Here is an 18,049-nt window from a genome sequence, read left to right as displayed (position 1 = left end):
CCCGTTTCAAGTACCGCTTTGGATATCTTTTGCAAAATACCCATTTCAAACGGGCACGGAATCATATAATTAAAAAGAACTGAACAGCGGTGACATTGTTTGCATTTTCGGATATTGTAACGAAGACTTTCGGCTATAGCCTGTTTAGCATCAACATGTGTCGTTCAGGACAGTATATATATATATATACACTCTAGATATAAAACGACGCTATCTGCACGATTCTGCATACAAATGTGGAATAGGTTGTAAAGACCATTCATTTTTTTCTAATCAACTCACAAGGCGCTCGCACATCTTCATTTCGCTCAAGTTTTATATATGCTCAATTTTCAAAAGCTTGAGAAGAAATTAATCGGATCTATATTTACTTTTCGCTCAGATACTCGATCTGCAAAAAATAAAGGGCTATGTTATTCAGCTGATGTGCTCCGGGGGTGTGGAGATTGTCGATATCTGATACTTCATTTTGATTTGTATGCGATATTCTATATTTTATATTATTTCATTGTCCTTTCAGCACATCATTTTCGCATCTTAGTTAGTACTTTACATCAAATACGCTAAATTATTCCAAATTGTCAACTATCCGATCGCTATTTGCCTGGGGCAGAGTTTGCGGTTACTTGTGTCAAACATATAAATATATAATATCGGGGCATGCCGCGTTCTCAAAGCTTAGGAAACGCCGTATTTTTTTTCTGCAGACCTTGTTCTGGTTATCTGAAATTTGAAGATGGAGTTTGTGGGAAAGTTCCAGTATAATTCGAGTGTATGATTGAATTGACTCCATTGTTTTCAAGGGCCATGGGGTATAAACACAAATATTCAGTAACATAACTCTGTTATTGGAAATAGGGCATATTTGGATGACTACAATCTATTTTAATGATAAGATAAGTCATGGAAAAGCATTGATATTTTGCACCTAAACACTCCCGACACATGAATTCGCAAAGTTGGCAAAATAATGTTTTGTGACACAAGTTAAACGATACTTTGCAATTTATCTTAGAATAAGCGTCTCATAATATGCGCTACAAATATTGCAGTATATTTTGTGATTAATTAAAACGAAGAAATCCCATTCTGGGAAGGTATTTAGTTGCAAATTATATGCTGCACTTAGCTATGATAACAGTAGCATCAGTTACATTTTACAAATGTTAAATGGATAATGGAAAGATCTTAGATACTGTGACTTGGTTTTCAGCAAGGAATATTATGGAAAACTGAGGGTTCATCTTACTCTTCCACTGCACATATTTTCACATCTTCCTCAAGGTTGCAGAGTCGGTGCGTAAGTAAATTCGTTGACGAGGCTGACATTCAAACTTATCAGAATATTTCGACAAACAGCAACTGAAAAACTCCAAACAATTAGTTAACGAGATTCTGTGCACGAGCAAAATAAGAATTATGGGGATATTTCAAAGAAAGCGCTTCCAATCTTGTCTTAATTTCCCCGACCCCCCTATATCAGAGGGAGGAGTGGAAACTGCAATATGTACCCTTATTTCACAGAGACAACGCAGATTCTACCTAGAAGCATCCATGATTTGGATAAATTAATGATTGCATTAAATTACGTCCATCCATTCCTGCGAATCGTCTGCTTTATTTTCTTTAAAACAAAACCGGCACTGGCTCAATGCGCTTCGTTTATATTTGGTGAATTAGTTCCAACAGCTTTTTAAATAAATAACAGCAAGAAAAAGGGTTTCAAAACAGCAAATTCAGTGCTTATCCTTTCTATTCGAGTATCTGATCTGAATAAGGACGGCGCGTTTATTTAAGAACATGCGAATGGTATCTTCCGTGAGAACATCAAATACGAAAGGAGCTGCTCCTACTTTCAGTGAGAGGAAAAAGAAACGTGCTAGCGACACATTTCGGATGGCTACTTTTATTTAGAATTCCGGGAAGACGCAGGGTCTAAAGTATGCCGCTGTCTCAAGTTGGTCGCATCAATGGTATGCAGACAAAGGGGTTCTTTCCGGAAGTAGATGAAGTCCAAGGTCAAGGTGGAGAGAGAGGGAGGGAGGGACGGAGAGGGAAAGAAAGATGGTAAACACTGGTTTGAAGCAACTCAACAGCTCCAATGGATCTATGTGAACGCTTCAAAGATTGAAGTTAGCTGTGAATTACAACATAGCTTTGCAAAGTTGTGTGCTATTGCTAAATTGTGTCAGGTCATTCTTCAGCGTCAGAAATACCTGTGGTACCATATAAAGTTAAGCACTAATTTACATATAATAGTGTGCGTTAGATTTCTGATTCATACAACTTGAAAATAAAATATCATTTTCACTAGCAAAATGAATAAGATTCAAGAAGAGGACATCGACGAAGGCCCAATACCGATTTTCGCAGGCAGCTAGGGATGGACAATAAAAATGACCTTGCCGGCTTTGCAAAACAAAGACAGGGACCCAGTTGATGTAAATATAAGATTTAACAATCCTCATGTTATTTGTAAATGTTGTTTTTTGAATGCTGCTCCTGTTCAATATTATTTATATGTTATACGCTGATCTTATTTAGTTAACAGAGTTAAAGCTTAAGGCCACTTCCATTTAAAAAGGAATGTTTTATTTGAATGTTGTTTTGTTTCACAGCAATTTCCCCCAGTCTCAGCGAAGTTCAAGATCAACTTCCCACTATCGCTTTGTGAATTCTGTGCACAACCGTCACTGGGAAACCTTCCTCCAATGTATAACATTTCTTTTATTCTGCTTTTAATTATTACAATTGATCTTCCTTACCTTGTTGGTGTCTATTTGCTTGATGGATTCAAACTGGCATTTTGGTTATTGAAAATAACATTTATCGTTTAAAAATATTCATAGGATATTATTCCGAATGATCCTTGACTCATCAAGAGATTCGTAACTCTAAAGCAGCAATAGAAATTCCGATTTAAGTTCAAACCGATTACAAGTGTAATCCTTTTTATGCCATGCCAATTTTTTATTATCGCCAACTTTCGCTACGAAGTATGAATAATAATTTTCTTTTGCACAACTCGTTACACATTTTTTAATTATAACTAGAAGCTTTTCTAAATCGTAACCACTATTGGGTTATTTTCACCCTGAGTAGCGGACCACTCAGGTCGCGTAACATAGTACGTGAAAAGCAGCTCGTTGAAACTTGAGCTGTAAGCATGGTAGCATAAGTATTCCTAATGCGGAAATATCGACTTAAAGAGATTTTCTCCAAAATTAGTTAACGACAATAGATATGTTTACACCAGTTGATAAAAGATATTTCCAGCTAACAATATTTATTAAATTGAGACTGACTATGTTACAGCTCATATGAGTCCCGTTTGAAAGCACATTATCGTAAACATGTCGTTTTAGTCAGACTAAATGACTGATATTAATACATGAATGAAACCAGATTACACGCCACAAAATGCTCGCTATATTTTTTGTCCAACTGGAAACAAAGCATTATCAGTCCCTCACTGTCCAGGTACCATAATACTTACCAATTGTTTTTGAACATGAATCCTAGGCAGTTGCTAAAACTAGATCGAAATTTACTTGTGATATTTCAGATATACAGTAAAATTACTCTTGCACGTAAAATGCACCTATATAAAATGGATTTAACCTCTTCAGTAATCAGGGTAACGAAATATATTTTTAATCTGACATTGCCAGCAACCAATTAATTACTTGATGTTGTGAATGTCTCCTCCCTCACCTTTTGCGAGTATGCTCCAGTTGGACTACAAAAATAGCTTATTAGGTAGCACGCCGCATAACAGCACTCTGCTCTGATCCCACAGTCCTAAGTATCTCCATAGTGAAGTCATTAGAAATATCCCAACAGTTTCATCTATCTTAAGAGCATGTAACAATATTTATAAATAAAACATTCGCTGCATTCAAAAACAGCTGTTAAATGTCCTTGGAATGGTATAACGTCCCTATGAGCAATAAACATAACTGAATAGGCCACATTGTCTGCTGAGCTGAGGACTGAAGGTATACACAAAGCAACAAGTCATGTTAAACTTCATCATGTAAAATTATTGCATTTTGAAAGAAAGTGTCAGCTGCACATGCCAGTTCTTCGATAAGGGCACCACAGAATCTATCTGGGGACTGATAGTAGATGCTCGTTTTCTTATGGACTATATATTCCATTTAAAATGAATTTATCTGTACTGGCGCAAAGCAAGACAGTAAATCTAACAATGAATGGGAAAGGTTTGCTGATAAGGTGTGTGGAATTCAAATGTAAAATGCATACCCCTACTAGAGTGGCATGTTGAGCAAATATGCTTCCACAATGCATTCAAAGGAGTTTCAGAATTTTGCCAAGCAAAAAACAAAAAGTACCGTCTGGAGGGTGATGTAAAAAGAAGTGTACAAGAGATTGTCACCCCAGTGTCTAGTTCTACTCAATAGTGATATGGCAAATAAATAAATTCTCCGCCGATGCTGCCAGACCTGCTGAGATTTTCCAGGTAATTCTGTTTTTGTTTTTGTTTTGGATTTCCAGCATCCGCAGTTTTTTTGTTTTTAAATAAATTCTACTGCTTGGTTTGTAAAATACACTATCGCATATTTCAATTGCTTGCACAGAATGCCATTCTCGTGTCCCATAAAACCATAAGACATAGGGGCAAAAATTAGGCCATTCGGCCCATCGAGTCTGCTCTGCCATTCAATCATGGCTGATAAGTTTCTCAACCCCATTCTCCTGCCTTCTCCCCATAACCTTTGATCCCCTTACGAATCAAGAACCTATCTATCTCGGTCTTAAAAACTCTCAATGGCCTGGCCTCCACAGCCTTCTGTGGCAATGAATTCCATAGATTCACCACTCTCTGGCAAAAGAAGTTTCTCCTCATCTCTGTTCAAAAAGGTCTTCCCTTTACTCTGAGGCTGTGCCCTCGGGTCCTAGTCTCTCCTACGAATGGAAACATCTTCCCCATGTCCACTCTATCCAGGCCTTTCAGTATTCTGTAAGTTTCAATCAGATCTCCCCTCATCCTTCTAAACTCCATCGACCCAGAGTCCTCAAAAGTTTCTCATATGTTAAGCCTTTCATTCCTAGGATCATTCTCATGAACCTCCTCTGGACCCTCTCCAGGGCCAGCACATCCTTCCTGAGAAACGGGCCCAAATATTCTAAAAGTGGTCTGACCAGAGCCTTATAAAGCCTCAGCAGCACATCCCTGCTTTTATATTCTAGTCCTCTTGAAATAAGTGCCAACATTGCATTTGCCTTCCTAACTGCTGATTCAACCTGCAAGTTAACCTTAAGAGAATCCTGGACTAGGACTCCCAAGTCCCTTTGCACTCCAGATTTCTGAAGTCTCTCCCCATTTAGAAAATAGTCTATGCCTCTATTCTTCCTACCAAAGTGCATGACCTCACACTTCCCCACATTGTTTTCCATCTGTCACTTCTTTGCCCATTCTCCTAACCTGTCCAAATCCTTCTGCAGCTTCCCCGCCTCCTCAACACTACTTGTCTCTTTGTATCATCTGCAAACTTAGCCAGTATGCCCTCAGTTCCTTCATCTAGATCATTAATGTATAAACTGAAAAGTTGTGGTCCCAACACTGACCCCTGCAGAACTCCACTAGTCGCCAGCCACCATCCTGAGAAGGACCCCCTTATCCCCATTCTCTGCCTCCTGCCAGACAGCCAATCTTCTATCCATGCTATTACCTTGCCTCTAATGCCATGGGCCCTTATCTTACTGAGCAGCCTCCTGTGTGGCACCTTGTCAAAGGCCTTCTGGAAGTCCAACTAGATAACATCCACTGGCTCTCCTTTGTCTAACCTACTCGTTACCTCCTCAAAGAACTCCAACAGATTTGTCAGGCATGACCTCCCCTTGATGAAACCATGCTGATTTTCCCCTATTTTACCATGCACTTCCAAGTATTCTGAAACCTTATCCTTAATAATGGACTCTAAAATCTTACCAACGACCAATGTCAGGTTAATCGGCCTGTAATTTCCCATCTTTTGCCTCACTCCCTTCTTAAACAGGGGGGTTACATTAGCGATTTTGCAGTCCTCTGGGACCATCCCTGACTCCAGTGATTCCTGAAAGATCACCACTAATGCCTCCACTATCTCTTCAGCTATCTCCTTCAGAACTGTGGGGTGTAATCCATCTGGTCCAGGTGATTTATCCACCTTCAGACCTTTTAGTTTTCCTAGCACCTTCTCCTTGGTAATGGCCACCATACCCACCTCTGCCCCCCACCCCTCCCCCCCCCCCCCCCCAACTCTTTTGAACTTTGGGCCGTGTCTTCCAATGTGAAGACTGACGCAAGGTACTTATTCAGTTCCTCCGCTATTTCTATGTTCCCCACTACTTCTTCTCCAGCGTCATTTTCCAGCGGCCCAATGTCCACTTTTGCCTCTCTCTTACCCTCTATATATCTGAAAAAAAACTCTTGCAATCTCCCTTACTAGTTAGACATTTTTCCGAGTGCATAATTAAGTTTAATAACATGTTATAGGCACGTGTATCTGTTAAATCTTTCACTGCTGAAACTGCCATTTCATCACGATCTGCAATGTTGGTGAATAAAGTTTGCCACAGATGTAATCACTTCTCTAAAAGTCTGTCGCCATTGTTGAGCAGCAACAGTCGAGAACAAGTGAAACGCTATTAAAGGGCCTGTGGATAAAATGAACAGGGGTGGAGACCTAGTTAAGACTCCGCTTTAAAGTGACAATTTTAAAAATTCCTAACTCCTCATTTATAATGAAAACAAAAAATGTAAACTTGTCACGCCGCGATCATCATTCCCCACCAATGGTGGCGCTGGTTGCGGAGCGGGCAGGAGACTCTAATTCCAAGGCGGCAAGTTTGCATCGGCGGCTTCTATTATAAAGGCGGACATAGGGATCTATAATGGGAAAGTTGACCGGAAGTGAGCATAGATATAAGATTTTGAATCTAAACCATTTAAGTGTTATTCTTTCAATATCAGCCTGTAAGGGTAGCTTTACAGCAAGTATGGTGTCTAATCGATTATCATGCTGATTATATTCCATAGGTTTCCGAAGTCTTAACGATTTCTGTTTCAATAGTGACCCAATATACGATTATAATGAGGTAAACTTTAAACAAGAAAGCCATGGCACTATTCGAGCAGAGCAAGTCGTTCTCCTGCTGCCCTGGCCATCGTTCAACCAACACCACCCACCACATGTAGATTAGCTGATCATTCATTCGTTTGCTGCTTTTGGACAAATTAGCTATTGTTCTCCTACATAAAAATCATTGCATTTCAAACTGAATTCAATGTCAGTGAAAAGGTTTTTTGAAAGTGACGAAACACTATATAAATGCAAGCTTTTAAAATCAAATGTAATATTTACCAGTGCTTTTTTTTATATTCAGTTATGCACTTAAAAATGGTAACACCTGAGAAACATTCATTTGACGGACTCTAATTGTATAACTAATTACAGCAATTTCCCTTTAATTACTATGATGGTTGCTATAGTTTCAAAACATTTCTTTGGGCCTATATAACAGATATCAGAATGTGGTGGCTGAAATTCAAACCAGACTTTTGTCCTTCTTACGAGTTAAGAAATTTTGATAAGGCAATCGCTCAAAATGTGTTTCGTCCTTCCAGCTTCCCTAATCATTGGGAATCCCTATTCAGGCACGTGACGACAACGTGCTTTTATCCCCTGTATCGGGGGAATCTGTTGGACTGCTAGTGATGGCATGTTTATTTTTTGCCACCTGTGACTTTTGCTTTTGGTTGTTTATATTGACCGTGAACCAAAGGCGGGAATTCGATTTGCGCTTTCAAGTTCGAGAAACGCACCTTTGATGCCCTTTGCAACGAAACAATGCAGTCACTACAGCTGTAGCTAGGCGCCGATAGGCCCGGAGTCAACGGGAAGTCATTTTCTTTCCTACTTAACTTCACCCCAAGCCCTCGAGCTGATTCTAACTCTGAAACGACAATAAATATATTGCCATTTCTACAGGGATCTATATATAGGGACAATTGGGAACAATTCAGATATATGCAGGTATTACACTCAGGAAAGTTCCTCAGATCTCAATATATTGCACTTGAACAGTATGGGGCGGTTTGGCTGACCAATATTCCAGTTGCCTCTACAATAAAACAATAAAACAATGCGTTCTGTCCCATTATAGCTTCTTCTTGTATTACACGAAGGGTAGGAGTCACTTCATTCTCTTGAACTAAATAATCCACAACAAAGTCACAGTATTGAGCTCCAGTGATCCTCGCAATGAAAGATCCGTTCAAATGTTCCATTTCTTTTAGAAAAGCGATGTGAGCTTATGGACAAATCAACAGGGAACTGTATAACTTTTGAACTGTGTAACTTCCAAAACTGCATACAAGAAGCGAATAGTAAATACGCAATCAGCCATTGAGGAAATTGTCTAGATGAATAGAAATCCGTTGTATTTCATAATCTAAATATTGTCATAAATGCTATTTTGTTGCTGCTTTACATCGGCGCAGCATTGTCTCCAACTATTCCCAGCTATGCGTTTTAACTGCAAATTAATAAGGTTTTGGATATAAAAGTAAGAACAATGTTGGAAAAGCAGACTTGAATTCAGTGTTACGGAAGGCGGGGCTTCGCAAAGTTGAGACATTTATTCAAATATAACGCGTAATTATTTTGTACGATCAAATGCATTCCAAATAATTCCAAATTTGAACAACTTTATTTATCATCCATGAAACAATTTCCTCTGCAATCTATACTATTGTTATAATCTTTAAACATTAAAATTAACGTTTAGAAAATCATTTATGTACCTAAGTATAATTAGCCATATCTAATGAATGATAGACAAGTAGTCATTTTAGTAACTCAAGCCGACATTTCCTTTAAGAGCTAAATTTGGCTCATAGTATAAATATTTCTTGTTCGCCACCTTTAGTGGAATCAACCCGTTTAAAGCATTTAGCACAAAGCATTAGATTTCACGCTAATGTTAGATAAAGCTTTTTGCACTCGTGCAGCTATAAACAAGAAACATTGAAAGCAAAAAAACGCCTAATAATCTATGTGGATGTATATTTGAAGAGAGGTGTGTTTTCCATTACGTATTAGAAAACGCGTTTTTGTAACTTTCATCTTCCCTTGAGGACGGGTATTGTATTTCACAGTCCGGGGCAGTCTGGCTTTACCGATTGTTGTATACGGTGAAGTTTTTTCTCTTTCTGTCGCTGGTTTTGGAACCATATTTTCACCTGAAAAACAGACAGGAAATTTTTATAAGAGGGGTGGCTAATAATAAACTGTTTAGTGCTCCGTGGGAAAAACTGCGTCCACCTGTTGACCATTAAGAGACACAATGTTGCCAACAGGCATTTCACCTTTTGTTCTGTAGAAACCGGAAGGAGGTTATCTTACCTGCCTTTCTGTTAAACCTAACTTGAACGAAATGTTTAAGCGGACTTCAGGAGTGAGGAATCGATTGTTTTCAAAAGCCATTTCCAGTTCAGCGATTTGCTGTTTGCTGTAAGGGATTCGTTTTTTCCTTTGCCTGTGTGTCGGATTTTGAGACGCTGACCACTGCGATGTAAACCCCAAAGCTGGAGGAACACACATACCCATCAATATGTTGAATTACCACGAACACAATAACTGACATTCACAGCAACGTGTGTTTTCAACCATACTTCATGTATACATAAACCCCAAGCGAACTAAACATCCAGTAGTTTCGTTCACCATCGCTTATTTTAATTGATGTTAGTTAATTTACCCTCAAATAATCAACATTGGTCATTGACGAGAATTAACATCAAACCTATTCATAATTATTTACAAATTTGGGTCCCCATTCCCACTTATTTGAATGCATTATTCACTTTTTTCCAAAGTAAATAATTTTCATCATTGGATCTACTTTTGTTGCATGTGTATATCTTATGTACGAAACGCATATTCTGATTTCACCTCTGAAATGTTTCCTTGAAAAATAAAGATGAAGCAAACTGAATTAAAATGGGCTAACAATCATCGAGCGCTTCCTTTGTATACTCCCCGTGTTGAATGCACGTCCTAAGAATCATGACCATCATTAGGGAGAGGCAACTATTTTAGCTCTCCTAAAATTTAGCGGACATTTTTTTTCGAAGATGACATTTAAAAATAAAATGTGCATTAATTCACAGTCAATGCAAAATACCCACAGTACACAATGAAGTACAAATCACCTGGGCGTTGCTAAAAGGCACGGAAATACAAACCTTGCCCTTTGAACATATCTTAACCTATTTAATACTGAAAGACAGGTATAGAGCGTATGAGAATTATTGTCAAACTGACCTAAATGCCTTGGGACACCGGCCATTGCGGTATTGAATGCTCCTCCTGAAAACGGTGCTCCGCAGTACTGAGAATGGCTAAAGGCAGGCATGCTCTGATTGCTGGGGTCTGTGTGGGTCTGGACAGGTGCAGCCCGGGGATATTCTAAAGGCCAATGTTGATAAATTGGGGAGTTTGTAGGGTATTCACCTCTGGTGCACAGGTTGTGCCGGTAGCTAGTAAACGAAGATATATGACTGTCATTTCGAAGCTGGTTTGTAAGGAATTGTCCTGCCTCAGGTGACACAGCAACTATCTCCTGATCTGAGCTTCCTAGCGATCCACAAGTCGAATTGTCTTCGGAGAACAAACCGAGGCATTTTCCACTCGAAGTCGTTTTCAAAGGCGATGGGGCCAGAGCAGAAGATATTCCAAAGTTAGTGGAAAGTGCAGGTACCATTTCCATAGGCCGCACTTCATCTTGCAATATTCCTGTTTGTTCGCTAGATGTCTCTAACGTGAGTTTGTACTGCAGGGAAGTCGAATCCATCCGAAAACTGCACTAAACGATTGCGTTCACTCCAGTCACTTGCAAATATAATCTCGTTGATATTTTTCTGTCGTTACTTGCCAGCGTAAGTTTCTCTTTGTTCCCAATGTTGAGAATGATATGCGTGATAGGCACTGAGCAAATACTTTAACTTCCACCTCCCAGAAATGGGACTAAGCTATCCATTAAGCGCACAAACTACACCCTGGTCCAAACTACCTGATCCTTTTATTGCCCTAACTCTACTACAGTTGGTAAATAAAACAGTGTGGACTCTTTGCAAATTAAACTTTGTGAGCAAACGTCAAGGACAAGGTTGCTTTACAGAATGACACATGTGTGCCGCAGTTCTTGTACTGTTGACTCAAGGTCAATGTTGAGTTTTGTGATCATTTTGTGTCAGCTTATTCTTTCGGTTTTTCTTTGTCCGACTTTCTCTTGATGATCTCGGGTTTGATTGCAGGGCACCTAGGCGTTTTTTTTTCTCTCTGAACTCAAGCAGTAGAATAGAACGATTATTTAGTAGAACCGTGAGCTGTAATCTGAAGTAAACCTCTTTCGTGACATTGCAACTTGCGTCAGACAAAAAGCATTTAAGGACATTTTATTGCCTGCCATAACCCTTAACGCTCTAGAATTACACCTCGAGGTACCTGCATTAGACGATCGAACAAATATTTAGTCTATTGTCGTAAACCTTCTTTGAGTCAGTTAAAGCGACCTGCCGCTGTGCACAGAACGTGGAGCAATCTACTTATCATTTTTAACTAGCTTTTGTTGATTTATTAAAACTTTCCCTTCACACAGTGTTAAAGATAATTAAAATGTAAATGACGGAGATTGATATCATGCAACCCATTTTCCAAGCGAATGCCCTTGCGATATATTTTCTTTGTATTGTGTTTACCACTCTTGCCAATTTCATTAATCAGTATTATGCCAATGTCAACGAGAATTGACATAACCCTGCAATCTGTCGCCAGTTAACCATCAACCAGAGATAAAAAAGATTTTGCATTCATTACTCAAATTGAATTTCAGCACACTACAGGTTATGAGATAGGTCTTATGAAAATATTAAATTCAGTCTCTATTTTTGTCTCATCATTTGCCCTTGGTAAGAATGAAGATTTCAAGACATGCGTATATACTTGGTTTGACAATGGCACAAGAAGTCAATTGCTGGTTACCTAGCCAACTGTTGCCACCCATGAAATACGAATACAAAACTCCAGAGGTCAGTTTTATTAAGAAAATAAATACAAATAATACATACATTTATTTGTCGCTTATAGCAAAATTTTCAAATTATGTCGATGCAAAATAAGTGATCAACAAAAAAGCCAACTCATATGAACAGTAGAGTTTCAATTTTAATTTAGTTTCTAAAGTGGTAAAGTATTTTCAAAAACCGCTGGCTCTAATAGAAATGAACTTTTTGGGGCCACGATAAAAGCAACATGACTGTTAAAATCAAAGCAAACAGATGAGGGCGCCAGAGGACAGATATTTCGAGCAAGTGCATTTAATCCAGAGTCCATTCATCTTTGTTTATCTAACAACTCCACTCAAAGATTACTGCAAACCTTCACAATTAATTCGTCGTAACATTCATTCATTTTGATTGGCGGACTGCAGATAATATTATCAAACAAGATTCAAAATAAAGCATGAATAACAACAGAACATCAATCTCTCAAAAATGCTTGTTTGCAGGAATGTTGTACTGTACTTCGTACCATCAATACGAGCTTTTTTTTTGTTTTTGAGGTAACGGTCCGAACATACGAGCTGCTTCGAGAATGTGAAATGTTATTATGTTTGCTACCCATAAGACATATTTGCTAACTTGTGGTCATACCATTTCCGCCATTGGAAAAATGTTTATCGCCTACTCTGGCAATTCAAACGCGTTATTTATAATCTCTTTCAACTTGTATTTTTTATTAGAAAACAATAACATAAAAATGGTGTCTCCAGCACTTTACAGAAGCCGCTGTTGTTGCACGAGACCCTTGGGAAGAAAACAGAATTTTCACCATGCAACTTTCAATATCATCTTTTAATGCATTTTCTTAACCATAATTAGCATTAGTCGCTTATGCCTCCCCATAAATCGTAGCAATATTATTGCCATTTTCCATTGCCATTGTTTTCGACATTTATTGTCCGGTGATGTTTTGCCTAAATGCAGAAATTAGCGTAAATGCTGACTACAAGGGGTATGAATATGAAAATTTATTGCAGATTATAAATTAAGGGAAAATACTGGGAATATATATGGAGATATATATGACAGGGCGTTGCTGTTTTCATTCTATGGCATAGGGGACACAGTACTAATTAACACATTTAGCAGCAATGATATAGGTTTCGTTTATGCATTACTTAATATTAATTATGCACCTCGGACGCTTTTGCTACATTGTCATTTCCCATAAGAGGATCTTGATAGAAACTGTTCTCTGATAGTCACACCGAAGATCAGTTATGCTTTAAATTAATATTTCACGCGTGTACTTCGCAACTTAGATCATGGCTTTCGCTTCTCGTCGGTAAACATTGATTTCGGAAACCAAAGTAACTACGGCGATGATGACAACAACCACAAATTCATCATCATTATCATCATCGCTATCAGCGTCATCATTACTACCACTATTAACACCGAGAGTAGCTGGTCCACATAGATTCTCCATCTTCCAAATCCTCTCTGGAATATTAAACTTCCAGCCGCAAATGTTGCTTAGCCTTCCCTTATATCTGCCCATGGACATGGGATAAATTGGTAATAGCTACAGGTAATGGATTAACCTTCAGCAGTCTCTTGCTTTGAGCTAGACGTTTGTCGTGCGGAGCTCAAATTGAGGCTAAAATAAACTGTACCAAATTAATTTGAAGAATATACGCCAATGGTTTAGTTTCGAATGAAAACAGAATAGAGAAAAAGGGTTTTTTAAATAACTTTTGAAGGCAGCATCCTTCGTTAATACACCGCACAGCATAAACACAAATAGGATACTTTACGTGAAATTAAAACGATCAAGTAAATGCGTAACGGACTTGGGCAGAGTTGGAGAAAGAGGTAGATGCGCACTCACACAATTGAACAGCCTCAAAACCATGCGAAGTTATTATCTACAATCAAACACGATCCTGTAAAGAACATCACTCAATTGGTGAAAAAGTTTCAAAAATTTTAAAAGCAAATGAAACTTTATTCAAATATGCAACATATATCAGCGAAGAGGGCATTGTCCTTGGTTATATTTCTTACCATGTACCAGTCAAAAATACATTTCAGTGTTTAAACGTCTGAAATATTCACTATAACAAACGAATGCAGCCTATACTAAAGAAACTCCATACATGTTATCCGAATATGTGCAGATTAAACAAACGTGAAAGATGGAGAAAAGGAACTATTAAAACTGGACACGCTAGTTATCTGCATTGGTGTATGTAAATAGAGATAAAATAAGCAATACAAGACGAGAGGCTGAGGGAGAAAGATAGACAGCAGACGGAGAACACAAATAAGGAAAGGGAAAGTCGGAATAATAAAGTGTGATTGCAAGAAATCCGACTTCACATTGTCAACAAAACACATGATGGCGTTTCCAACCCAACTGGCTAAACACAGCAAATATAATCATCTGAACTGAAGGAACAAAACGTTAAACTTAGTGCTTCTATTTACCTACAATGCTCGCCCACGTTCAACCAAAAGTGTGATGAGAAAGATGCTATTATCAGAACCCGATAAGAACAGCAAAGCAAAAATCAGAAGATAATGATCTGGCTAAATGTACAGGGAAATGCTGTAATGTTCATTTTATTAATCAGACTGTCAATTTCACCCCAGAGGCCAAAACCCAGAGCATCCGGGCATACGATCATCGGCTGAGGACAGGGGCTGTCCTCAGATTCTTCTCTACCTGGATGTATTCGCCTGTCGCTAGGCCGCCTTCATCATCCACTGACAGACGCTTGTATTTATTTGCTTATAAACCTGTTACAATAAATGATTATTCGAACAGCGTCATTCGTACCTTAATGACGAGCACTGTTTGATGAATGACACATCGGCAGAAAGGAAGCACGGGTCATTTTGACCAGTCGTTCCCTCGCATTGACATAACACTTTTTCTTTGCACCAAAAAGATACATTTCGAGCCCACTTGCGGGGCTGGATGTGAATTGGCCACAGCTGCAAGATCATCATTAGTGTAGTATCAGACTGCAACCTGCTCTCAGCTTCGGGATGGAAAGGATAAGAAAAGAAATAATTCTGATGGAACGGGGGCTGCATAGTCCTGCTGGCAAAAAGGTTTCGAATTTGTCAGACTCAGCTGGAAATGCGGTGGAGGAGGCCCTTGAAAATTCTCATCACAGTGGTCGGCTCAGCCCCAGACCAACTTCCGCCTCCCTCCACAACACTGTTGGGGACACCCCAACAAACGGCAAATTTGAGATAGACAATTTATTCCATCATCAACATTCGAGCGACAGCACGTCCTCGTCTGAAATTTCCTCTTCGGAAACCAGGAAAAAATTCTCCCTTTACTCAGAACTTGCTAGTCGGGAGAAAGAAGCAGATATGAACAGTGATGTTGATGTGGGTTGTTCGACACTCCGCTCTCCAGCCGGCGTCAGTACAACGCAGCTGAAAGAAAATGGTAACAAAGGTAAACATTTATTTGTTAAACATTTCTTGGAAATTAAGCTGCTTACACCTGCAAAAAGTCGAATGAATGTATAGGGGGGAAAAACGTCATTTTGAAGAAGGTTCTGTTGTGGTTCATCAAAGATTGGGAATGTATTTCCATTGATGGTCCTGACGACGCAGAAAACAAAACTGATACACTGAGTGTAAATAAAGTGTAATAAAAAAAGTGCAGTTTTCAGAATAATCCTCTTTACTACTGGTAAGTATTTTATTTTCCAATAAAGTACCACAAGCCGGTAAAACGTACATTTGCCTTTGAAAGTTATAGTGCCAGACACATTAGGATTGAAACAATAACAGTGATATTAACATTGAAGGCGTTGACATTGGTAAGAAAAGTATTTTACTTAATAAATAATTGTGCAAAACAAATCACATCTTCAAATTGCGAGAAACCTTTATTTTTACGCCAACAATATTTCCTTTAAGGAACGCATCAGTAGAAGTATTATTATTTTCATGACAATATACTGAGAGCATTCGTTTGTACCATTATCGAAATTGTACAGCATGAAATTAAAGGCTTAAATATTAGCTTTTTAATAAATAAAACGGCATTTGTCTATGTTTTATGTTGAAACCGACATAATTTCAGGGGATTTTCAAACGGAGCCTTTATCTTGTCCTTAACAAAAGATTTTGGTACAAAAATAAACTTCCCAGTTCAGTGGTGCGTTTTGCCTGTGGTTCAAAATATTGATAAGTAAAGTATTTAAGAATGCCAATAGCTCTGTAGATAAAGCAAAACGAGTAAGAAGTGCCTGGAGGTTATTCATTTCGTTTGAATTCAGATGCCTAATGGATGAATAGCTCAGAACCTTTATCTATACATAATTACCGAAACTTACCACAAATTAACTACATATATTTGGTTATGCAGAGACTCATAGAACTTTATTGACTCTAATAACAGTCCCCATTTGTAATAATGACAGCCAGCATTAATTATGTGGCATCAAAGTTGCTTTATTAATTTGCACTCATGGTTTACCAATCTTAAACGTATTTGTTTTTTTTTCTTCCCAGTGTATTCTGACAATGGCAATTCAACTAATACTTCGTCGAATGGGTCCAATATTACGAATCTGAACGGCAACTCCAGTTCAATAGGCAACTCGGGTTCTGGTCCTGACCAGGTGAGACGTTATCGAACAGCGTTCACCCGAGAACAAATCGGTAGGCTGGAGAAGGAGTTTTACAGAGAAAACTATGTATCCAGACCCAGGCGATGTGAACTGGCGGCCGCTTTAAACCTACCCGAAACTACTATCAAGGTGCATACTGTTTAACTCGTGTCTTATATCCACTTTTGTACAAATATATTGTGCTTTTTGATTTAATGTACGTATATTAAAGTATTACAATGATAAAATGTAATGTTTCGGATCCATTATTATTTCGATTAATTGGTGTAAACGGCAATTATTGATGCAGACTGGACAACCTTTTGAAGAGGTGTAGATATACGCTTAGTATTTCATAAATGATAAGGTATTGTTTTAATTCCACTAACAACACTACTTGCAAAGCATTTATTTCTAATTGAGGGGTGCAGTGTGCTGGAGTGAATAGAAACAAATGGGCTGCAATGTGTTGACGCTGTGCATTTTCTTTCTTGCTCCAGGTTTGGTTTCAGAACCGGCGGATGAAAGATAAAAGGCAGCGACTAGCCATGTCATGGCCCCACCCGGCTGACCCAAGTTTTTACACCTACATGATGACCCACGCAGCGGCCACTGGAAGCTTGCCTTACCCTTTCCACTCTCACGTTCCCCTGCACTACTACCCCCACGTTGGCGTCACAGCTGCTGCAGCAGCCGCTGCCGCCACAGGTGCCACGCCCTTCCCCACCTCCATCCGCCCGCTCGACACCTTCCGCGCACTCTCCCACCCCTACTCGCGGCCCGAGCTGCTCTGTAGCTTCCGCCACCCGGGCCTCTACCAGTCCCCCCACGGGATCAACAGCAGCGCGGCCACGGCGGCGGCCGCAGCCGCGGCAGCTGCGGCCGCCTCGACGCCAGCCGGCGCCGCTCCCTGCTCCTGCCTCAGTTGCCACAGCAACCAAAGCGGTGCGCTGGGGCCCAGGAGCGCGAGCTCCGACTTCACGTGCACCGCGACTGCGCAGAGGTCGGAGAGCAGCTTTCTTCCGTACTCAGCCGCAGTGCTCAGCAAATCAGCGGCGGTGTCACCGCCTGACCAGCGGGAGGAGTCCTCCCTTACCAGATAACTCACCCCGTCGGTGGTCCTCAGCAAGGCCAATAAAGACCCAAGTGGCAAATTGCTAAACTTATTGTTTTTTTTAAACCATCGCCCCTCTTAGTAATTGCAGCTTTGGTGCAAACATGGACAATTTTCCATAAACGACCGTGTTAAAGAGATATACTATCCTTTTAGTATGGACTACATAGCCATGTTTCATTGATAATCATTCTTTCCAGAATTCATTTAACCCAGTTC

At 39.4% G+C, this 18,049-nt stretch overlaps 2 protein-coding genes across 2 annotated transcripts; one reads left to right on the top strand and one right to left on the bottom strand.

Moving 5' to 3' along the window:
* Positions 1-9,160: 9,160 nt before the first annotated feature.
* Positions 9,161-10,863, bottom strand: LOC121284755 (homeobox protein Hox-A4-like). Its single transcript, XM_041200318.1, has 3 exons — positions 10,335-10,863; positions 9,414-9,595; positions 9,161-9,250 (listed from the first exon to the last, which is right to left on the bottom strand). The coding sequence occupies exons 1-3, from the start codon at positions 10,861-10,863 to the stop codon at positions 9,161-9,163; spliced, it is 801 nt and encodes a 266-aa protein (XP_041056252.1).
* A 4,264-nt stretch (positions 10,864-15,127) lies between these two features.
* Positions 15,128-17,819, top strand: evx2 (even-skipped homeobox 2). Its single transcript, XM_041201620.1, has 3 exons — positions 15,128-15,551; positions 16,619-16,866; positions 17,217-17,819. Exons 1-3 carry the CDS (start codon positions 15,128-15,130, stop codon positions 17,817-17,819), a joined length of 1,275 nt encoding a protein of 424 aa, XP_041057554.1.
* Positions 17,820-18,049: the final 230 nt, after the last annotated feature.

This window comes from Carcharodon carcharias, chromosome 12 (genome assembly GCF_017639515.1).
Source record: "Carcharodon carcharias isolate sCarCar2 chromosome 12, sCarCar2.pri, whole genome shotgun sequence".
Taxonomy (NCBI): domain Eukaryota; kingdom Metazoa; phylum Chordata; class Chondrichthyes; order Lamniformes; family Lamnidae; genus Carcharodon; species Carcharodon carcharias.
The sequence above is the reverse complement of the archived record's forward strand: the minus strand, read 5'-3'. Positions and strand labels throughout refer to the sequence as shown.

Bases quoted from the DNA above. Each gene is read 5' to 3' on its own strand.
- LOC121284755 (XM_041200318.1), bottom strand. From the start codon at position 10,863: ATGGATTCGACTTCCCTGCAGTACAAACTCACGTTAGAGACATCTAGC. The intron at 9,596-10,334 runs GTCAGTTTGACA...GTGTTCCTCCAG, and splicing joins CGGTGTCCCAAGGCATTTAG to CTTTGGGGTTTACATCGCAG. The intron at 9,251-9,413 runs GTAAGATAACCT...TCTGTTTTTCAG, and splicing joins TAGGTTTAACAGAAAGGCAG to GTGAAAATATGGTTCCAAAA.
- evx2 (XM_041201620.1), top strand. From the start codon at position 15,128: ATGGAAAGGATAAGAAAAGAAATAATTCTGATGGAACGGGGGCTGCAT. The intron at 15,552-16,618 runs GTAAACATTTAT...TTTTCTTCCCAG, and splicing joins GAAAGAAAATGGTAACAAAG to TGTATTCTGACAATGGCAAT. The intron at 16,867-17,216 runs GTGCATACTGTT...TTCTTGCTCCAG, and splicing joins TACCCGAAACTACTATCAAG to GTTTGGTTTCAGAACCGGCG.